Consider the following 24,794-nt stretch of genomic DNA (forward strand, 5'->3'; position numbering starts at 1 on the left):
TTCTGTTGAGCTAATTTCTAACTATAATAAGTAATCTTTGATTCCTGCCATTTAACAGTTTTAAATTTATCAAACTGTATTAACAGCTAGCCTATATAATCTCCCAACTTTTGCATAAGAATATTATGAAATTTAAAAAAAAATCAAACATCTTATAGTTAAACTAAAATTGTAGCATTTTCCATGATTTACCTGTGTGAATTCTTATTGAAAAAAGGAAATAAATCTTCCGTTCATGAATTTATGTTGGCTCTTAATATTACCAAGTCCTTTTTAAAGATTTTCACTATCTTTCTAATGTGTAATAAAATTTTCAGGGAATTTATTGTAATCTTATTGGCTTTTTAGAGCTTATATATTCTTTATTTTTTTAAGGAAGATATTTGCTCTTTACTTCTGTGACATCTCTCTATAATCCTTCATCTCGCAAATGATTGTAGTTTAGCAGTAGGTACTTTGCTGTAGTTCACCACAGCTATCCACTTGAATTCATCCAGGGCATATAGGTGTTCTCTTTATTGCCTTAATTATCTTGAGTATCAGGTCCCTACTAAGTACATTTGTTCTTTCACTTTCATAGAAAAAGGTCTTTACCCTTGGCCCACAAAGTAAGCTAAATAAGAGAATAATTGAAGAACTGTTTCCTTCTCTTTATTATTAGATTTCATCTCATCTCTCCTTTGACCCTCCTCTTTCCCTAGTTTATCTTTAGAAACTTTTTCCCCCCTTCTCACCTCACCTCATTCTAATAATCTTTAGTCATCCTTCACTTAATCTTAACAGGAATTGTAGCATGCTATTGCATTCTTCTTCTGATATCTATTCTTTGTTTCATCTATATTTTTAAATATTATTAGTTCTTTTTTTTTTTCTTATTTTTTGTGTTGTATAAAGAAATCTTTCCTTTTTTAATTAGGAACTCAATAAGGTTCAACCAACATGACCACTTTAATATTCAAAGACCAGAAAAAAGAGGATTGTATATGCAATTTAACTTCTATTACAATTTTTGAAAGTGTATGTTAAATTTAATAGGATATTTCCTTACTTTTCTTTATCCCCTTCTGAACTTTCATTTATTCTCCAATGTATTTTTTTTTTGTTTCATTGATGTACTTTTCTATTATTTTTTCACCACTGTCACCACTCACCAACTTCTCTACAACACTCCACCCCACTCCTTGCTCTCCCTTTCCCCCATTAAAGTCCCTCTTTATACTTAATAAGTATAGTAAAGCAAACCAGATTTCTTCATTGGCCACATCTGAAAATTAAATCTCATCTTGTATCTCTAATTCATCTTTTCTGCTAAGAGGGAAGTACAAATCATCAGCAGTATTTGAAAATCATAACTAGTTATTGCAAAAATGAGGAGTGGAGAGTACACGTAGTATGAGGAAACTGGTTGTTTGTAGTCCAAGAGTTTATTTAGTAATCAGAAAGATTTCGAGTTATGGTTGGGAATGTAATTATATTGGTGTTCAACTTAATGTGGACACCTGATGGGTATTGCCCACTGTATCTCAGAACTCCTGATTTCAAGAAATCTGGTAACTCATCCTCCCAAATAGCTAGGATTACAAATGTTCTTCAGATCTGGCACCAAACTGTTTTCATGATTACTACTTTGTAGTGTAACTTGAAATCTGGGAATGCTATTTCTTCTTCATTTCTATTCTTTTTTTTTTTTTTTTTTTTAATTCTCTTCAGATTCTAGGTTGTCTTTACAATGAATTTTATTATTTTGTCAGGGTTTGTAATGTATCTTTCTTGACACAGATATACTATATTTTACTATGCTTCATAAATATTATGTTTTTTATAAATTGAGTGTTTAGTGCAACTCTGCATCAAGGAAGTCTTTCCCTGCTATTTTTCCAGCGGCCTATACTCTTATTGTGTTTTCTGTGTCATGTTTTGGTAATTCTCACAATATTTAAACCCTTTTCATTATTATTATATCTGATATGGTGATATATGATCAGTGATTTTTGATGTTACTATTGTGATTGTTTTGGGTTTCCCTAACAAGCCCATATAAGAAGGTGAGATAATTCAGTAAATCTTGTCTATATTCTGTCTGCTTTTCCAATAGGCTTTTCCTGTTCCCTGAGACACAACAATATTGAAGTTAGGCCAGTTAATAATTCTTTAATGGCCTCTAAGTGTTCAAGTGAAAGAAAAATTCAAAAGTCTCTCACTTTAAAATCTAGAAATGATTAAGGTTACTAAAAGAGACTTGTCAAAAGCTAGATCATACCCTGGTTAGCAGTCATCAACATCCTAAGCAAGACCCTCCACAAGCAAAAAGATTACTACTCAATGAAGGCTCAAATGATTATTAACATTTTTTAAAACTGTAAAGTATTTTTAAAATTAAGGTCTGTACATTGCTTTGTAAAAAGATATAATACTATTGAATACTCAATAGACTATAATATACCATAAACATTAATTTTATATGTATTGGGAAACAAAAAAATTCATGTGACTTGATTTATTGCCATAGTTTGAAACTGCAGTATCTCTGAAGTGTGTCTGTACTTTCATGGGTCTAATAAGTAAATATGTAAAATAATATAGGTAATATAGGTAAAATAATATAGGCCATTTATTTTTACATTCATTTGACTCAGTCATGGGCAATGAATATCTCTCCAATTATTTGTCATTTAAAAAAATATTTTGTAACAACATATGTCTTGAGAGTATGTTACTTGATAGACTTGGAGATCATAACATTATAAATAAATGGTAATTCTGTTCCCCCTTTTGACTGTGTTTATGTTTTTAATTTCTTTTTTTTTTAACAACTGAAATTTCTAAAACAGTGTCAGATAACATTAGAGAATAAGAGGCATGTTTGTTTTATTAAAATCATATTATTTGGGATTTTTAAATAAAGTAATTATTTATGCCAATGATGGACCATGCTTGAGTTCTCTGGATCCAATTTAGATCATAATGAATGATTTTTGGATATATTAGTTTTTTGTTAAACTTTAAAAAATAGTATTCATTAGTTATAATGGTTTATAGTTTAATTTTTTGGTCTTTTTTCTTCTCAGGTTTAGACATTAAATTATATTTGTCACATAAGATATTTGGTGATTTTTTTTTCAATTTTTGAGAACAGTCAGTATGGCATAGATATTAATTCTTTAATTATTATTTGATAGAATTCACTAGTGAAACTATTTGGGCTAGGTAGTCCCCCTTTTTGCTCCCTTCTCCCTCAGTAGTTCCTACTTCAGTTTCAGTTTTTGAAATTTGGTTAAGGTCTCTATTTCACATTCTATTAATTTTCATTTTTTATGTTACAGATAATCTTCCATCTCTTTCAAATTCTCTTTCACGTGCTTGGGATGTGATTTATAATTTATATTCTCTGTTTCGATTATGTTGTTTCTATTAACTTGAGCAATTTGATTTTCTTCATTTTTTTAAGAGAATAGCTAGAGGTTTATCAGTATTGTTAGTCTTTTCAAAGAGCCAGCTTTAGTTTTGCTTTTTAGGTGCGTAGTTTTTTAATTTTCCATTTTATTTATTTCTCTCCTCATCTTAAAGATTTTGGGGGAGATTTTGTTCAGTGACATTAAGTTTCTGATTTATGGCATTATTTGCTATTGGAGGTTTCAGTTTGGACTCATTTAATTTTTTAAATATAAAATTATATTCCTGTTGTATATTGTATTGAATAAAATTACATTGAAATTACTTATTATTCATATTTGAAAGATTTTCTCTTCATGGCTTCCAAAATTTGTTAATGCATGTCAATATTTAAAATGTGAAGTTTTATCCTAGTAGTATTTTGTATGTTCTCATGATTTTGTCTGCTTTTGGAATTATAGACTTCTGTTTCTTAAATTATGCCATAAAATTTTTAAAAATTCATACTATTTAGGAGAATTAGGATCTAGTGACTACACATATCTTTGATGTCACTTTCATTTATATAAAATTCATTTTTATACATCTTTCATTGTATTTTTCCCTCCACTTCAGTATTTTTGTATTCGTTAGTCTCTCTTCTGCCCCCCTTTTCCCCCCTCCCTGTCTCTATGTGTCTCCGTCTCTTTCTTTTTTTTTCCCCTCCTTCATCTGCCTCTGAATATTTCATAGTATTTATTACTTTGGAAAATTCTTGATCAGAATTTTTTTCTTACTTAGCTATTTAGGTTTTAATTGTAAATTTATTCTTTTTTTTTTTTTTTTTTTTAAGAATTTTATTTCTTTTAAGTCACTCTGGAATTTCTCATTGCTTTTCTATGATATCCAAGGAGTCCACGTGAGTCTTTTATCAGACAATTATTTGTTCATTTTCCTTTTTTTAAAATTAAAATTGTTAAAGTGTTTTTCCTTCTATTTTTAGGTCTTCTCTGGTTCAACTACATATGAGCTAGGTTTTTATTCAGGATATTGTAGTATCTTAATAGTTTTTTTTATATTCTCTATCACTTTTTTGCTAGTTTCCTTTCCACAGATGGACAGACCCTAGTCTGTCCTCAAGTCTTATGTACTAGGTGGTTTTCCTCTTCTCATTAGGGTAAGTGACAATCAGATCTTTTTCATGAGTAAATGGGGAGGAAACTTGGTTTCTAATCCCATTACCCTGCTTTTCCTCTATCCTTTGGCTCTAAATCCTACATACCCCTGTTTCAGGCCAGCCTTAATTTCTCAGTTCATTCACTCCTGCTTCTTGACCCCTTTTGCTTTCTATGACTGAACAGAATCAGTGCATGCTGCTTTTTTTGTATGTTGAGAAAAACAGACAGGATCACTACCATAGCAGAGAAGGATGTGTTCCCATAGTTGTCCCCTGAGTGATAAGTTTGGGAGCTTGACCTTGTGCTCATTGAGGCAGGTATTTAATAATGGTTGAGGTTAGTTATGGTAAGTGAGAGTTCTTAAGTATTAAAGTTTCCTGGGGTTAAGGCATGAGATCTTTGTCTTATCTTTTGGATTTAGCTGTAATTTCTGGAATGCTTTAGCTGTGCTGGTGCTGATAAATTGAAGTTATAATGACAGTAATTATATAATGTTTTAAAATTTATTTTCACAGTTCTTCCTGACTTTCATTCATTGTACTCAGTAAATTATTGAATGATATTATGCATAAAATTGTTTTCATCCTTATACCACTCCTTCAAGCTACAATAGGGAGTGTCTTATTCCTTTTTTACCAATGGCAAAATATGTCTTAACACATTTTCAGGCTTCTGGTGACTTGAATAAAGTAGCAGAAAGTAGAAGGAAGGTCTTTTGAGTTCTATCACTGTTATTTTTTCTTAGTTGTTCTTTTACTTGGTCATAATCAAATTTAAAAGAAGATAAGCATTTTTTTAAGTAAAAAAAAAAAAAGAGGATCTTTAATTTTGACTAAGAACTGCATTATAGGAATATCTTGTAACTAAAGGAGATCACAGATTTTTATGATTTATTAGATAAGATGAGGCCAAGTCTAACTACCTTAAAATCTAGTTCTTTCCTCCCTTCTCTGCAGCCTCTGTAGGTCTGTCTTACTGATATTAAAAGTCTAAATAAAAGATGTTTATATAGATTCACAGCTTGTTAATTGTTTTTTTCTTTTTATGGGTAGTTTGATTTTTATAGTTATAAATATATTGTATTTGATATGAAATATGAAACATTGTTCTTTTAAATTGCTCTCAGTTTACCTGATAAAATATATGGTTAAGTATTGATAGAAAATTCTATTATAATAATAAATGTACTAAAACTGTTTGATGTCCTTGATCTTCTGCCCTTTTTCTTATAAATTCATTCCAGAAAAATTTGATTTTTGCTTCTAGACTCTGTTCCTTAAGGTAGTGTTTACATTTTAAGGATGGTTATTACCATTCTGATAAAAATTATGTACAATTTAATTGCATCCCAAAAGGCTGCAAATTTTTTCATTCCATAAATCATGGAACAAATGGCTTTGTCTCTTATTAATTAAACACTTTGAACATATGGTGACTTTAATGATGGACTATTAAAATACAGTAACCCCCAGCCACCCCTAGGGTTTTTCAGTATGGTTCCTGTCCAGCTTTTTAAAAGTGGTGTTTTAAAAAAAAAAACCACAACAACAAAGTACTCATTTAGTGGGCATCTTGTTGAAGTCAGCAGCACCAGAAGCTGTATGTAGTATAGTAACAGTAAAATGACATCGTTTTGCTTTCCTTTTTGACGTCAGATCATATTGTTTATTTTGCCAGTTATTTCAGTAGTAATGGAATCTGTATATTTAACAAATGTAGGCTTTTCAGTATTAGCACATAAATTTTAAATACATATTTTTAAAACTCTGAAGTACTAGTTTTACTCTCTTCTGCCTCCTAGTTAATTTCTTTAATACAATGACCAATTAGTCTGCTTAGCATTTGTGATGTTAAATTGACATCGTTGCTTCTTTCCTATAAAGGCCAATAGTCAGATCTATCAGTTGCTGACATAAAGTTGTGCCTGGGAAGATAAGTGGCTGGAGGCAGGAAGGAAGGGGAGGCAAGTAAAGATGGATGAGCCTTTTAAAAGATCTCCATTTTAGACACACTATTCAGGATTTGACTTAGAAAAATGAGATAATGCCTTTTAAATGAACTCAATTCTTGCTGTTGTTGTACATTGTTCTCTTTTAGAGAAAATATCTTTATATGTCTATTAGGTTAAATTAAGCAATGTTGATTCTAGTTACTTCCAAGTTGTTTCACTGTAGTGGAATTCACTGTAGGAACCAAATCCTATTGTGTGACTTGTTTTAATTCAGCTCAGTTAATATTAAAAAAATGTGTGTTTTATACATTTAAGTGTAAAATAACCAATAAGATTTAAAAATTATTCCTGTGATTTGTTTATACAGCTTTAGTAATACTGTTAATAGGTCTTTATTGTTAAGTAGTCTTGGGAAACTCATTTATAATTACAATAATGATTTTTTCCTTCTACCTTTTTTTTTTTCCCTTTTAGGCTACATGAGGAAATAATTGACTTTTATAATTTCATGTCCCCTTGTCCTGAAGAAGCAGCTATGCGAAGAGAAGTAGTTAAAAGAATAGAAACTGTCATAAAAGATCTTTGGCCTACGGCTGATGTAAGTGCATATTTTCAAACCTCTGTACAATTAAATAGCTGTTAAAAATATAATTTCCATAAGCAATTAGACCCATTTTCTAGTCAGAATGCCACTAACATATATTTTATGGAAAGGGATGATTTTTATCTTCTGTCTTGATAAAGTTAAGAATTCTCCAAACATTCTAATTTTCTTTAATCTGCATGCCATATGAGAAGCAGCATAGTACACAGTAGGAATAGAAAAAGTTTTTATTTACTGAACTACTTATATGACCAGCACTATGAGAGATAAAAAATGTCTAAAGGCATGGTTTCTGCTCTAAAGGACCTTATAATAGATTCTGTAAATTTATCACTTGTGCTAAAAAAGGAGCTTTTGGTGGATGGAGTTCCATCTTTGAAGTATCTTATACTTATGAAATCACAGATTTTTTGTGTATAAGACTATTCCAGATACCTCTATTTATCTTTCTCTTTCCCATTCTTTTCTTGTTTAACATTAAGGAAACAGTCTTCTTAGTTCCATGGTAAAGAAATATTTTAAAAACATGTTTCACTACTTCCTGGTAATTCTTTTATTTTTCTCTGATAGTGCTTTGGTCATGTTGCCAGAACTATCATTTCAAACTGCTTTTCTCTTCCCCTCCATCATCCTATTCCAGGCTCCCTCAACAGAGACCCTTGACTCCTACTTTAAAGAGAAAATTGATACCTTTTGTTGTGTATACCCTCTTCTCTATTCTGTACTCAAAGTCCTTCTCTGTTATATGCCATAGTCTCTTCCTTTGTTCCTGTCTCTGACAAAGAAGTTGTCCTCTTTGTGCCCTTTCATACCTTCTCTTCAGTTAACCTCTTTCTATTGTTCAGATTCTTTTACCTACCACTCCCTTCCCTAAAAATATGCTAGGGTCTCCTTCATTCTAAAAAAAAAAAAAAATCAAAACAAAACTTCATTCGACACTGTAATTTTCTCATTCTTTTTTTTTTTCCTCTAGATATTTTTCTCTTTCTTGGCCAAAATCCTAAAGAAAAAAGAAATCCACAGTCATTATGTCCACTTTTTCAGTTCTTCAATTTTTGACTCCTTAAAAAATCTAGCTTCTGCCACTATCATTTACTAGAATCATTTCTCTCATAGGTTAATAGTCTCTTAATCACATCATTCTTATTGACTGATAGCTTTCAACACTGTCAACCCCTTCTCTTAGGGCATTTCTTTGGCTTCTATTCCGCCTTTGTCTCCTAGTTTTCCTCTTTATATACTATCAAACTTTTCCTCACCTTTCCCTCCTCTCTTCCTCCCAGGCTCAATATTGGACCCTCTTCCCCATTCTCTTTATTTCTTCTCCTTGGTGATTAGTTAGAACTAATGGGTTCATTTATTATTTTGATGCATATGACTTCCAAGTTAACATCTGGCTATAATTTCTTTCCTGAACTATAGGCTCTCTCACTCAGTATTATCTCCTGCTTTTTGCTTTTGCCTGGATGTCCTATAGGCTTCTTAGACCCAATATGTTCAAAATGGAAATGGAATTAGCTTAATAATGAAAATTGTCAATATTTCTTTAATAAGATGATCCCATTTCCATATTTCATTATTGCTCTTGAAGGAATCACTAAACCACTCCAACTCTTCATCCAGCCCATTTCTAAGTTGTGCTATGCAACATCTCTTGAATTTCTTCTCTTATCGCTATTCATATTTCTACTATCCTGGTGTTCAGGACCTTCTTATTTCTTTCCTGGACTAATATTGTAGCTTTCTGATTGGTTTTCTTGCTATTAGTCTTTTACTTCCCTAATTGACCATTCACAGAATTGTCAAAAATAACATCCCTGATGTACAGCTTTGATCATGTTACTACTCTGTTCAAAACTCTTCAGTATTCCCTATTGCCTACATTCTCAGTCCAACATTTAGTGCTTGCTTTTCTGACCCTTGGCTAATTTTTCCAACTTAACATTACTGCCTTTTACACAATGACATTGCTGCGAAACTGATCTATTTACTCTTTCCCAAATTTCACCATTCTCTGCCCCCAGATCTTTTCATGGGTGTCCTTTATGCCTGGAATATACTTTTTTCTTACCTTTGCCACTTGAAATACTTAACTCTTTCAAGGCCCAGTTCACCTACCTTTTCTGATTCTCTTAGTGGGAGGTACTTTCTCCTTCACATTATCTTGTGTTTAATAATCTATTTGCATGGAATATATTGCAAGCTTCTTGAGGTCATGGACTGGTGGCTTTTTCTTCCTTTGGTTGTGGTATTGTATGTCCCTAATGTCCTGTAAAATACCTTGAACATGATAGGCCTTTAAATATTTATTAAAAGAAATTGAAGTATAGCTTTTCAGAAAACTTTGTCAACAAAAGCTATTATCAACTGTTTCTGGCTATCCAAAATCAAGGTTTTTACCCTAAAGAATTTTTAATAGATTTGACATGAATTCCTTTTAGTGAGTTGGTTTACTTGATCATTCAATTATGGATTTATAAATTTAATTTTCATGAAAATGTGACTTCATCGTTTTTTCAGGGTCTATTACAGAGCATTCTTGTGTCTTAGAATTACTGCCCATTTGCTAGTTCAACATAGTAGCTTTTTGTACCAGCACGTTACATATTTTGTCTTATAACCATATAATAATCTAGTTTCACCATTGAGTTTCTGTCAAAACTTTTTGTTCTAACAAATATAATTGCTTAAGTGATTTATTTTGATATAGTAATTCAAATATCATTTTTGGGGGTTTTTTAAAGTTACAATATTTATTTTAAAATTATTTAGGTGGAGCAATATGATTTAATTTTTTGATTTTAAGTGCTTTAAAGATTCATACAATAGGAATAGGAAATCAATAAAATAAGAAAATATCTATTTCCTTACCAGTTATTTAATTTTGATTTGTGTTTTACTATTAAAATTCTAGTTTGACTTAGTATCTAATAATAAATATTTCTTTTTATATTAAACTTGTTAATTTAATTAGAACTTTGATCATTATCAATTACATGAAATGTTTTTGTAGAGCATATCTTTTTCTTTCAGGTTCAGATATTTGGCAGCTTTAGTACAGGGCTTTATCTTCCAACTAGGTAAGTTAATTCTAAATTAAATTTTTACTTGTTTAGTGTCTTCATTCCTGTTAAATATTGTGTGTTTGTGAATATTAAAGATAAAATAGTTTACTTTTTTAAAGTTCTAGATTATACATCACATGATTAGAGTCAAAACATGATTGGTGAAGAACCTAGGTGGTAAGAAATGAAATGTCAAGAAGTTTCAGGTTTTGGTTATAAACTTATATTAATAGTTCTTAGTTTTAGTCTTGGACTTATTTAAAGACTAAAATTACTTATGAAATGAGAAGATAAACCATTTGTATCTAAGCCATCTAACTCTGTGATTCAGTGATCTTAACTAAGAAGTTTTTATAGTTCTCTATTTTCCCCATTATAGGCCTTTTTACTCATAATTATGGGTAATATTTATCATAATCGTATAAGAAATTTCATTAAAAATTTGATTTTTAAGAGTGAATGCCCTTCTTGAGGGAGAAACAGTCTTTTATTTATGAGGATTCTAGATAATTCAGGGACATCCCAAATCACATTAACAAAAGATGAATTTGACGTAGAAATTCACTATAATCAATAGAAAGCACAGAAGTGTGAATTGGGAGACATGAGCTCTGTTTTTCATTATAACTGTTGGATGTTCCAGGGAAACTATTTGTCTTCTCTGTTCTGTGTCATTTTGCAACAGGAAATAAACTGCCTTTTACCAGTGGTGACAATTTGTAGAATCATTTTATGTTTCTAAAGATAGAGTGAATGATTTATTAATTCTAAATATTATGTATTGTTATACTCTATGAATATAAATAAAATGTACTTATTGCATGTTTTGTTGATATATGTACTGTGTTTTTTGTGTAGTGACATAGACTTAGTAGTTTTTGGAAAATGGGAACGTCCACCTTTACAGCTGTTGGAACAAGCACTACGGAAACACAATGTGGCTGAGCCATGTTCCATTAAAGTACTTGACAAAGCTACAGTAAGTATTTTTTTAAAGTAATGAGGCAGGTGGATTTAAAGAATTAAAAAAATAAATTCTGTATAAGCAGCTCTTTGAGTCCAGTAGATTGTAAAGACTTAATATGTTTAATTTTTTAATATTTTGCTCTTATGTAGGTTAAAATTTGCATGTATGTAATATCAATCTTTTTGTAATGTATTCTGTAATCATGATCACCAGCTGTATAAGAACTTAATGAAAATTTTAATTATCAGTAGAGCAAGAGCCAGTAAACAACCAAGATTTTCTTGGCAGAGTACCATGATTTTACTTAAACTTAATTTCCTCCTTGTGGAGGAAGAAAAATGATTTAAGTTAGAAATTTTGTAATCATTTAGAGACCTTGAAAATGGGAGGCTAGGGTAATTTTGGGTTTTTAATGTACTCTGGTGAATATTAGTAAACAAAACAGTGGCATTAGTATAAACTCTGAGATAGAGAACTTGTAAAAGAACTTTATTAAATATTTGCTCTATTGTCAAATTGAATGAAATTTTTCTTTCTGTTTTTCTTTTTTCTTTTTTTTTTTCTTTTTTTTTCTGCTGAGCCAATTGGGGTTAGGTGACTTGCCCAGGATCACACAGCTAAGAAGTGTTAAGTGTCTGAGGCTAAATTTGAACTCAAGTCCTTCTGACTTCAGGGCTGGTGCTCTATTCACTGCATCACCTAGCTGCCCCTTAGATGAAATTATATTCTTATATTTTATTACTTTTAGTTTTAGAGAAATAAAAATAATCTTATGTATATGAATACATAATAATAATATAAATATATATATATAATATAAATATCTAGAAATGGAATTACTGCTAATATAGTAGGTTAGATTTGTTGTGATTCTTAAAGTTGAATGAAAGTATTTAGAAATTCTTTTTTTTTTTTTAATCGAAGCTTATTTTCAAAACATGTGAGGATAATTTTTCACCATTAACCCTCACAAAACCTTGTGTTCTGATTCTCCCCTCCTTCCCCCTACCTCCCTTCCCTAAATGGCAAGTAAACCAATATATGTTAAACATGGTAAAAATATATGTAATTCTAATATAGGCATACATATTTAGTATTTAGAAATTCTAAAAAAAAAGATTTTAATTTAAGAACACAATTTAGATTAGTAATAGACAAAATATTTTTTCATTACCTTATACACACAGGCAAATTTTTATGAGAGGGGTGCACCTTTACTTTTTCTACTCCAGGATACCTCTTGCTCTCAAATTCTCCATTCTGTAAAAACAAGGATGAATGAGATCTCTGTCACCTACATTTACTTATTGAGTTGTACTTTTATGTGAAAGCCTTTTGGTGTAGTTATACATGGTATTGTTTCAGCTTTGTCACTAATCATGGGGCAGCTGAATGGCATACTGAATAGAGAGTTGAAATTGGAGTCAAGAAGACCCAAGTTCAGTTTAAGCCTCAGATCCTTGCTAGTTAGGTGTCCCTGGACAAGTCTTTAATTTTTGTCAAGTTCAGTTTTCTCCTTGATAAAAATGAGGTCTGTGTTTTAAGATTTTTTCAGCTCTAAAACTTTAAATTAATGTGTTTACTAATTTCTGCTATATGTAAGATACTATAAACACTATTTTTTTATAGTTCTGAAAAGCAACACTAGTTCACTCTACATTATTTGCATTTCTAGTAATCTGGTTTATGATTACAAGATTATATAGTATCTCAGTCTCTTCATTTATGGTGGCATCATCTCTTTATTTATGGAGGTATCATTGCTAAGTCCTTTTTGTCCAGCTGTTTGTTATTTTTATTTCCTGAAATGTATAGAAACTAGCAATTTTGAAAAGTCTTATTACTACAAATATTAAACAATAACTTAGTAATTTCTTTAAAAAAAATTTTTAGGTACCAATAATAAAACTCACTGACCAGGAGACAGAAGTAAAAGTTGACATCAGTTTTAATATGGAAACTGGTGTGAAGGCAGCTCGGTTGATCAAGGATTATATGAAGGTATGTTTATGATGCTAAAAAGTTGGATCTCAAAAAATTTAAAGGAATTTTAAAGGTTATTTTAGTTCTTTGATTTAAACTTTAAAATGTTAAGTCACAGTGCTGAATATGGAAATTTGGAAAATGACTTTTATTTTTAATGCATTATATTTGCCCTAATTTGTGCTACAAAATTATAAAGGAAAGTCCTTTTCTAAGTAACTATTAAGATTTGCCTTCCCACTTACACTTGAGTATTTACAAAGTTTTAGCTGAGAGAGTCCCATTTTAGTAGCCATTTGGCAAATTTGCTTCTTCATTGTGAAATATCTTGTTCTATCTTTAAATTTGAAACAAAGTAGGATTTTGGTCTGAAAGAAGTTATTAAATTTCTTTTTCTGGTGTTTCTTTATAGAAATAACATAGAAAACTGGCCATATTTACAAGTTTAATTCAGGATTTTTAATGAGAATTCAGGAAAATCTTAAATTAGTTGTGAATTTAAAATTTAGAAATGTAATGTTGTCTGGTATTCAGTTGTAACTGTGTTACTATTACTTAAAAAATTCAGGGAAAAGTATATCCTTTGAAATGTCCTTCATTTTGATTAAAATGAACTTCACATTTTATTTGAACCCTTTTTTTTCTTTTTTAGATAAATACCCTTTTAAATTTTCTTTAAAATGATATAGCTTTATTTCACCATAGGTTTTAAAAAATCCTTTCTGATAGCAATACCAAAAGGATCTTGTAGAAAGTTATAAACATTCCTAATGTGATTCATCTTTCAGATAACATTAAACTGATATGTAATATAACTATAATACATACACACATATATGTACATACATACACATATGTAGTTTAAAAAATTTTTTTCCCCCAGTTATATGCCATCTAAAATCTAAAATGTTGAATTTCAGATTTCATTCCTCTCTCCCTAATATGGTAAACAATCAGATATAGGTTTGTATAGGTTTTAAATATTTCTTCTTTAACTAAAGTTTTACAAGTACTGTTATTCTTAATCATCAGAATTTAAAAATTCAGCATCAAAGTTTTATAAAATTCTTGTGTTTACCAATGAAGTCATTTCATACTTTAATGGCTCTGTGATCTCACAGATGTGGAATTCTCCCTTGGTAATGTGCTATAGCCTACTCGTGCTTGTCTGTCTTTCTACTGCCCTTAAGGTCACCCTCAACTTTAATTCTTCAGAGACCATGACACTTTGTGACACTTAACACTTCCTAGCTATATGATGCTGGGCAAATCACTTAACCCTAATTGCCTCAAAGGAAAAAAAAAGAATATTTATATTTTTAAGATGCATTGTTTTTTAAAGAGAAGATAAGTTATTAAATTTCCTAAAGGCAATACAACCTACTTGTCTCTGTTTAATCCTGGACCCAGTTCATTGTCCACTTTTCAGTGTCTGTGCAAAGTATTTATTTTTGGATCAATTCTGTCCAGTTATATTTTTAAAATTCTGGATAATAGACATGCTTCATCCACTTATTTTTTCCTATTTGGATAGTTAGCCTGAACTCTGATGATTATAGATTTCGTTTAGGATGCTCTGCATTGTCCTAAGGAAGAAGATTTCATCATTCATGTAATGGTTAGTAGTGAAATAGATGAACTGTTTCTTTAAAAAAAACTAGCTCAAGAGTCAAAGAACCTAGACTCACATCCTATACCCTTGATGCTTTTACTACCTTTGTGATTTTGAGCAAAACAGTCTTGGGCATAGTAGCTGCTTAATAAATAATTGATTTTATAGTTATTGATATTTCTTCATATATCTGTTTTGGAATTCCTAATAAATTCCAAGATTTTTTCCCCCTCATTCCTTCACTGTTGGACCTTTTATATGGTGTCATCTAGTTGTTTTTCCCATATTTAATTTCTTTAAAGGCATTTTTATGCTCATATAGGGACTATTTTATTGTAGTATAAACATGATATCTCTATTATTACTGAAGACAACAGATTGTCATATAAATTTTTATAGATCTTTTGTATTTTTTGTTTGATTATACTTCTAATTTCATTGTTATCCACTCTTGGTATGAATTGACTTAGTTGGATTCTCATCTAGTTATAAGTTTTCTATTGCTATTTTTAAAATTTTGAACTTAGAAATAAAAAACAACATATTGATATAAACAGAAGAATGCAAAAGATAGTATATGAGACCATAAGTCTCCAATTCATACTGTTTATTTTTTTATTTGTTAAAAAGTAGATAAATTCCATGCATTACATTTAAATTTGTCCTACTTGTCTGTATTTTTTTCTGATTTCTTCTGTGCAGTTAAACAAAAAGTGTTTCAGTGGCTAGCTCCCCTATTTGGTATTAACACTGTTAATCTGTCCTCTCTATTCAACACTCCTCCAGTACTCCAAATTAAAAAGTGAGAGGAAGTGGGGAAGCAAAACTTTCGTAACAAAACTAAGCAGAAAGCATCTATTCAGTGTCCATGTCCAAACATGTATGCCTTTTTCCTAGATTCTTTCTTTATCACCTCTTTTTTATTAGATGGCTAATAATGTTTCATCATATGTCCTTTGGACATATGAGTGATCATCATATTGAATAGAGTTTTTGTTTTTCTTTATACTGTTGTTGTCTGTGTATAAACCATTCTTTGTTTCTGCATACTTTACCCTCTCATAATTCATATTACAAATGATTTTCTGCAAATTTTCTTCATTTCTAATGGCATAATAATTTATAACATTCTTACGTCAAAATATGTTCAGCCATTCTCCTAAGGAGATGAGCATCCCTTTTACAATCTAATTTTTAGCTTTTTCTTTTACTTCTCAAAATCAAGAAGTTTGTTTTGCCTGTAGCTATCTCTATCCCAGTATTCTCCTTTTCCTTAATTCTGTACCCTTCATTTCTAATTGCTTCTCTCTTGAATTTGATGTATTTCTGCACTAAATTGTTTGAGTATGTATCTATGTTTAATCTTCCTTTATCTGTTTCAGTTAAAAGTGATGTTCATTTTGATGCCTGTCCATGTTTGCATACTTTTCTTCTCACATATCTCAATTATGAAAAAGAACAACTTTAAACACTTTCTATCCTTAACAGTAATTATATAATGTATTATATAATTGCATTATTATAATGATAATTTTATTTATTTGGCAAGGCAATTGGAATTAATTGGCTTGCCCAGAGTCACACAGCTAGTAAGTGTTAAAGTTCGCATTTGAACTCAGATATTCCAGACTTGAAGGTTAGTGCTCTATCCTCTACACCATCTAGCTGTCCTATAACTATAAGTATTTCTTATAATCACCCTTATTTTCTTTTTAAATACCGAGAAAGGGACTAATTTGGTCCCAGGACTTGTATTTTTCTGATTTAGATCCTAATTTTTTTTTTAAAACATTAAAGTTCTGAAGAGATACTTGTTTTATCTCCTATCATGTTGTTAGCATTACATTATCATAAAGTCTCATCCATTTCCTCAAATAAATTTTAACTTTCTCGGTTTCGCTTAACTCTTGTATTGGCATTTCAGAGGTTCTTCTTAGTTCTAGCCTTTTCTAGTAATAGTTGAAAATCTTCGTCTATTAAAGGTCTATTTTCCCTACTCTAATTAGTAAGATGATACATATCTTTTCAGAATAGGTTATTTTTAGTGGCAAAAGTATGTCTTCTGCTTTTAAATATTGCATTTCAACGTCTCCTTTTATTTACCACAGGAGTTTCTAGGTCTTTTTGGGATCCTGGTTTTTATCTTTGGTCCTTGGATTGCTTCTTTTTGGATATTCATGGTATCTTCTTTGATGTGGAAGCTTTGGAATTTGGCTGATGTTCTTAGGATTTTCCCTTTTGTAGTTATTTCAGAAAGTGATAGAATTCTATCTTTGCTTTCTTGTTCTTATAGATCTGGTTAGTTCTCATTTATGATTTCTTTAAATATGTGTTTCAAAAATCATAGTTTTGAGGGAAGGTGATAATTTTAAAACTCTCTCCTTGACCTGTTTTCTGGATTAATTTCATTTAGTATAAGGTTTTTTCTCTCCCCCCAATTATTTATATTTATTTCTCTTTTTTATAGAATTATTTATTTCTGTCTGGTCTATTCTAGTTTTCAGGGAGTGCATTACGTGTTAAAGTTTGCTACTTTCTGTTTTAAATTATTTATTCTTCCTATTCTTTCCTCCAGAACTTCCCCCTTCCCCTTTTAAAAAATCTCCTAATTCCTCAATTTAAAAAAAAAATTTAGGTATTCATATAGTCCTTGTGGAAAATTAATAGTTTTTCTTTTAAGTGTCTGCTGCTGTTGTTACAGAATTACTCTCTTCTTTTGTGATGTCTCTAAATTAGCACTAACTTTTGGTTCTGCTTAGTATCGTCTTCTGTTTACCCATCTCTTTGGCTTTAGTTCCTGAATTTGGGTTTCTGCTAGGAACAGGCACCTTTGGGTAGTATGGTTGCCCTTCTTTGTCTAACATTTACCACAGTATATGGTATATAGTAGACCCTTAATAAATATTTATTGAATTGAATAGCTTTGAATTCATCACCAGGTGGCCTGCCTAAGTAGTGAGCTTCTCAATATTTAGCTACATATTGCCAGGAGTTCATCTGATGACTGCTCTCGTAGAACTTTAAAAGAACTAGTGCTAAAAAACATGGGGCTCCTCTATGCCACAAGAAACCATCAGAATAAGACTTGGTAAGACTTATTCATTCTCCTTATTTATTCTCCAAATAAAAGTTGATGGAGTTGGGTCTGTCATAAAATAACAAGAAATACCATTTGCTACACTTATTGTGTGGTTTCTTGTCTGACTCTTTGTGACCCCATATGGGATTTTCTTGGCAAAGAAACTGGAGTTATTTGCCATTTTTTTTTTCTCCAGCTTATTTTACAGATGAAGAAACTGAAGCAAATAGGATTAAGTGGTGAGCCTGGGATTACATGACTATTAAGTGTCTGAGGCTGGACTTGAACTCAGGTCACAGCTTCCCTCCATTACACTTAATTGGCTCTTATTGTATGTGATAAATACATGCAAAAAGATTACTATAAAAGTACTGGAAGCTTTTGAAACAACTCTTATTTCAGAGAATGAAAATATGGAGAAAAATCTATGAAGAGCTCAACAAACCCCTCTAAATTAAATCAACTTATACTTTAATATTTTGGGGACTTCCATATTAAATTGACATTAGGGAAAAACAGAAAAATTTGTTGGAAAGCATGAGTCAAAATAAGAAACAAGAGGCAAAGTACTTTCATTCTGTGTAGAAACTTCACTCTTGTATATCATGAATATTTCCTTTGAGAAAAGAATTGGAACTGGATATGGAAAATGTTTAGCATCAAAAACATGAAATTAATTACATTTTAGTAGAAAAGAATACTAAATACTAATGTGGGAGTCATTCACTTATAAGCTGTCTTTTGTATAGTTACATAACAGATTTGACTTTAAAATCAATCCAAATTAGAATATCAAAATGAGAAGATATAACAGTTTGGTCTGGTTGGAGCTTATTTAAACAAATTGTTCATTACCTAAAATGAGAAATGTATAAAATGATAATGTGTAGAAAATGACCCACTATTTCCTATGGAAGTTTATCTATTGTAAATCAGTAATTAAACTGAAACTGAAAGAACCTAGAAACTGCTTCATCTAGCAAACCCTTAATTTTCTTGCCAAGTGGAGAGAGAGGGATGCCAAAGTAAGCACTGATTTATAAATAAATATAATTTATTTTTTAGAACTCCAGTTCTACCTGTCAGTGAGTAGATTATGTCTTGTTGGGAATATCTGGGAGTAAATCAATCTCTGTGGGTTTTTCTGCTTTGAAGTTCTCCGATTATTTACATCCTTTTTAATTGAGCGATTGTTGCTTAATTTGTTTTCTTAAATTTTTAAAAAAACTTAAATGCAAAATAAGAAAAGAAAAAAAGTCGCCATGTGCACAGCAGAACATAAGAGAAATTCAAAATAAAAGCAATAAATTTCCATTTCAAGAAAGCCTATATAATAAAAACTGAGCTGTCCATCTTTTTCTTTACTTCATTGTTGGTTTTATTTTATTCTTCGCTGTGTACTTTTTACTTAATTTTTCCCCCTTTCCTTACCTCTCCATCTCTTCCCACCTCCCCAACCCCCACTCCCTCAGGCCAAGAAGGCTACAGTTAAATATGGGTACACATACATATACATCTATAATCATACACATATACATAAGAACATACTATGCTTTTCTCCACTTTTCCTCTTGTTTCTTTGAATGTGGCTAGCATCTTTCTTCATAAATCGAGGTTTTTCATTTTCCTAAATCCACAAATTCATCATTTCTTACACCACAACAGTATTCCAGCCTGACTGACTTATTTTAACTGACTAGTTATTTTAAATAGTCTAAAATAAAATTAACGTGGCTAATATGTAGTATAGTTTCCGTTTTTCTCTTTTTATTAAATTTATTTTAGCTTTAACTTCATCTGAGATCCTGATTGCTACATCTGCTTTGTTTTTACATAATAAATTCAACTCTAGATCTTTACTTTATATTTATGAATAGCTCTCATTTTTATGAAATTTCCTGAAAGCAATGAGTTAAAATTTTAAATCTACTCTTGGCTCATTTTATAGGTGAATTCATACAGTTGACGTTTTAAGCTATAATTAACTTCTTTATTTTCTTCCTTCTTCCTTTCCTTACTATACTTCTCACTTTATCCCTATTCCTTCTAATTCTTCTACTTTATTTCTATCTACTATGTTGCCCTCCTATTACTTAATTACCCTACCCCCCTTTCACAAATCCCTCCCTTATCCTTCCTGAGAACCTATCCCCTTGATTTCTTGTTTCTATCTGAATATAGATGACTTTTCTAGACATCCAAATAGATATGTTTTCTCTTTACCCCATTGCTATTAATCTACATATCCCTTCTATGCCCTCTCCCCATACCTTATTCCTTCACCCTTCTTATTTCTTAATGAATTTAGAAGACTTTTATTCCCTTCTACATATATATGTTGTTCTCTCTTTAACCGAGATCTGATGTAAGTAGGGTTTTGTCGAAAAATCCCTCCCTTATCCTCTCCCACCTTCTTATCACTTTACCCTCTTATTTCTTTCTTAATTTAGAAGACTTTTATATCTTTTCATATATATATACACACACACACACACACACACACACACATATATATTTCCCTCTTTAAGTCATTCCTGATGAGAGTAAGGTACCAGAGCAACCCTCCTATTTCATCTTATTTCGTTATATTAGTTCTTCCTCTTGTACTTCCTTTGTAATGAGATAATTACTTTTTTTCTTTTTCCTACATGGTTTTGCTTTTTAGAATTACATTATACTCGACTCTATCTTAATCTTTCTTTCGAACTACCCAATTACCAATAACAATCTTAGACATACAGTATATATAAAGTAAATAATTTGTCCTTATTGAGTTCCTTGTAATTAGTCTTTGATGTTTATTTTTTATATTTCCCTTGTATCTTGTATGTCAAATTTTCTATTAAGTTGAAGTCGTTTTTACAACAATATCCTGAAAGTTTGGCAATTCATTGAGTGTTTTTGTTATTGTTCAGCATTATGCTCCATTTTATTGTTTATAATGTTTTTGGCTGCAACCCTAAAGTACCGGATTTATCTCTAGCTTTAGAAAATGTTTAAATTCATGGAAATTTCACTTGGTCTATGAAATTTACAACTTTTCCTTTTTTTTTTTTTTTTTTTACCATTTGTCTATTCCTTTTAATTTTCCCCAATTTCCCCATTCCCTTACCTACCCTCTCTCCAAGATAGCAAGCAGTCTGATATAGGTTATGCATGTATAATCGTTTTAAGCATATTTCCATATTAATCATTTTGCGAAAGGAAAATCAGAACACAAGGGGAAAACCTTGAGAAAAAAAAAGCAAATAAAAAAGAGGTGAAAGTATGCTTGATCAACATTCATTCCCCATAGTTCTCTCTCTGGATACAGATAGAATTTTTCATCCTATGTTTATTGGAATTGTCTTGAATCAAGGTATTGCTGAGAAGAGCCAAGTCTGTCATAGTTTATCATCACATAATCTTGCTGTTACTGTGTACAGTGTTCTCTTCTAGTTCTGCTCACTTCACTTAACATCAATTCATCAAGTCTTTCCAGGCTATTCTGTTATCAGTCTGCTCATCATTTCTTATAGAACAATAATATCCCATTACATTCATATCCATAATTTATTTGGCGATGCCCTAACTGATGGGTATCCCATCATTTTCCAATTATTTGCCACTACAAAAAGAGCTGTTACAAACTTTTTTCTTTTCTTTTCTTTTTTTTTTTTTTTTTGCACATATGGGCCTTTTCCTTCTTTTATGATCCTTTTGAGATACAGACCTAATAGTGATATTGCTGGATCAAAAGGTATATACAGTTTTATAGTCCTTTGGGCATAGCAGAACAGTAAATCTTAAAATAAATTTATGAGGACATAGATAAGACACACTTTCAAATATTTACTTTGTACACATTTACAACTTTAAATAATTATTGGCCAGTATGTGTCTTACAATTTTCCTTTCTATTATTGCCTTGATTTTCCTCATGTGCTTACCTCTCTTCTTTTCCCCCCTTCTTTACATCTCTCTGTCTTTCCCTCTCCTTCTTACCTTTCTTTTTTTCTCAGTACTCTCTCCTTTCATTTTTTGTTGTCCCTCTCTGTTTCTGTCTGTCTGCCTTTCTTTTTAGCCAAATGTGATCTCTAGTGCAATTTTAGAAGCTTCTTCATTGGGCATTATTTTCTCCTTAGAATATGAAGTACTTCTCATCACAGCAAAGATTAAAAGATAGAAACAGTAAGGACAGTTGATGAGGTGAAGCTATATGAAATCAACATTTATTCTCGGGAGCTTACACCTCCTCTCTTTATTATGTTTCTATCATTTTTTTTTTTCCTCAACTGCTTTGGTTTACATTATACTGTATGAGTCTGTGTCCAAATTTTTCCTTTTACTAGATTATAAGCTCTACGCAAGTAAGTAGGATCTGTGCTTTTAAAAATAAATCTGTCTCTCCCAACATCTAACACTGTGTATTGCATAGAGCCAGACACACAATAAATAAGTGAAGCTGTTATGCTATTTGTTGTTAAAAAATGTGTTACTTGCCTTTATAGTTTAGAGTCTAAGTTGAGATGGAATATACATATCTAAATCAAGAGCAAATTATTTGCTTCTTTGGGGCCTGAATGATTTTCTTTTCCTGTCTAGGTCAGACATACTTAAATCCTTAATCTGAAAATTAATGGAAATAATAAATATATTGGTCAACTTTTAATCAGTTGCATATCACTAAATTCATTCTGGTAGTCTCTTTTTGATTACCTTTACCCTGATTCTTTAAGGACCCCCTTAGTAATATAAACAGTGAGTTCTTCATAAAGAAATATCATAGGAAAAATCATTGCTTTCTTTTAGAGACTTTGTTTTCTAATGTGTATTTTTCAGGAACAGCAGGAATTATTGATGAAGAGGGAAAAATATTAAATTTAGTTATAATTAATATTACTAATTTTCTAACTTGGAATTAGTTTTCTTTAGTGAATGGGATTAACATTCTTAAATTAAGAAAGCCTAACCAGGGTGATAGTGGACAAGACTCATGTGATTGTATAATTTATTTTTTCATATGTAGTGAAAATGTTGGAATAAAAATGTAAATAAATGTTCAAACAAATTCATGTTACATATTACTGCTTTTGTTTAACAAGTGTAAGTGTAGTGAGAAGAGTAACTTGAAGTTAAGATTTGCCTGAATTTTCATTCTGCTATGAGATTTCTCATCTGTGTTTCTTTGAACCTCGATTTCTTAATTTGAAGAACAGGGATAAAACATGTAGTACTTATATCCTGGGTGGTGGTAGTAGGGAGAATCTGAATAAGAGAAGATTCTTAATAGGACCTGAGGGACATTAACAGACTGAAACCAAAGAGCAGAACATAAAATTGAAAGTATTTTAAAATTAAATGTTTCTAATCAGGGTTTGTGTTTATAAAATCAGAGTTAGAGTAAATTATTGGGAAAATAGTTAAAGTAAAAAATTGGGTATTATTTAACAGAACTTTATGATATAATATTTAAATTGAATATTTTGTTCTAAAATTGAACTGCCATGACCTACCAATTATGATATAGAGCTAATCCTGCATTCTGAAGAGTTATACTAGCAGATTCCAAGCTTCAGCAGATTCTTGTAAGCTGGTGAAGTCAGTAGATGACCTTAGTGTTTCATTCAAGAGCCTAGATAAGTTCTCAAAGGTAATCACTCCATGGTAATGTTTTTTTTTAGAAACAGCAGTTCATTAAGCCAGCCATTCAAGGATTTGTATGTGTATTGTAGAGGGATTTCTCATACTGATGAAATAAATCAATTGGTCCTTAGCATATTGAAATATTAGAAGCATAGTTTAAAAAAGCATGGAAATAGATAGTTTAACCTCATTGAAGTTCGTTTAGAGAGAGCACACACCTTACTACTTGGATTAGCTGTGGCTGAATTGTTTGAGCTGCTTGTGAAGGAGTGAATAAGTTTTGGTAGGAGATGAATATGCAAAACAAATCAAATTCATTTAAACAAATAAATGTTTTTCAAAAATTATGTGTAGAGCAATTTCCTGTGTGGTGGGGATACAAACACAAAGCAGTCCTTCCTTGCTTTCAAGTGCTTACATTTTCCTGGGATCTTACATGTTTAGAGAACTAAGTAATGCAAACAGATTTTAAGAAGTAGAACTTAGTAGCAACCAGGAGGATCAGAAATAGTCTAATGTGGAAGCTATGCTTTGAGAAAAGCCTAAGGATTATTAGAAGCAGAAATAAGGAAAAATTACATTCCAGATGTGAAGGGATTACTTGAGCAAAGGCATGGAAGTGAAAGATGGAATGTTGTATGAGGAAATAGTTGGTAGATTAGAAGCAACAACTAGGAAGTGTCTGTACCACAATGACTACTTGGTCATATTATATTACTAGATTAGCTACTATCATTTTAATCTTTTTTTTTTTATCCAGAGGTTTTCAACTTCATTTCTATGAGAAATTTTTTTTGAGAATACAGGCAATTTTTAATAAAAAGCAAATTGGAAAAAATGTGACTTTGTATTCAAATGTGAAGTATATCTGTTTTGGAAAAAAAGGTTGTACTTGAATGAATCAGAGTGAATGTTAACTTGCTGATGCTTAAACTGTCAATATTAAATAAATATATTTGATACTTTAAAAGTGTGTGAACCTGTTTTTCCCCCTTGAATGCTAATGCTCCTAGCTTTTTTTGTTTTTCTCAGAGACTGGAGCTATATATTACCAATGAATTCAATATTAATATTTTGTAATAAAATCTTTGTAGTAGAAAAATTTGTTGTTTACTAATTAAGGGGTTAAACTTCAGAACTATAAAACAATATTTTAAGTATTTAGATTGCATATAAAAATAAAGATGTTTACAAAGAATGAAAATGGACAAATCATCCATTTAACTGATTTCACCATATAAACCACAAATTAACATTGGATGATGCCCAGCTTCTTAAACTGTGGTTCTCCACCCCATGGTGGAGATCTTGTGATTGAAGGTTGGGGGTCCAGAAATCATGATTTCATATCATTAAAT

The 24,794-nt window shown here is 30.9% G+C and overlaps 1 protein-coding gene across 2 annotated transcripts in view; it reads left to right on the top strand.

Moving 5' to 3' along the window:
• TENT4A (terminal nucleotidyltransferase 4A) overlaps positions 1-24,794 on the top strand; it is a 91,520-nt gene that overhangs the window by 46,565 nt on the left and 20,161 nt on the right. For both annotated transcript variants that reach the window (XM_003759614.4, XM_031946112.1), the window contains exons 2-5: positions 6,976-7,099; positions 10,139-10,185; positions 11,029-11,149; positions 13,031-13,138. In XM_003759614.4, coding sequence (XP_003759662.2) covers positions 6,976-7,099; positions 10,139-10,185; positions 11,029-11,149; positions 13,031-13,138 — 400 coding nt within the window. The remainder of the gene's footprint in view (positions 1-6,975; positions 7,100-10,138; positions 10,186-11,028; positions 11,150-13,030; positions 13,139-24,794) is intronic.

This window comes from Sarcophilus harrisii, chromosome 1, assembly GCF_902635505.1.
Source record: "Sarcophilus harrisii chromosome 1, mSarHar1.11, whole genome shotgun sequence".
Classification (NCBI taxonomy): domain Eukaryota; kingdom Metazoa; phylum Chordata; class Mammalia; order Dasyuromorphia; family Dasyuridae; genus Sarcophilus; species Sarcophilus harrisii.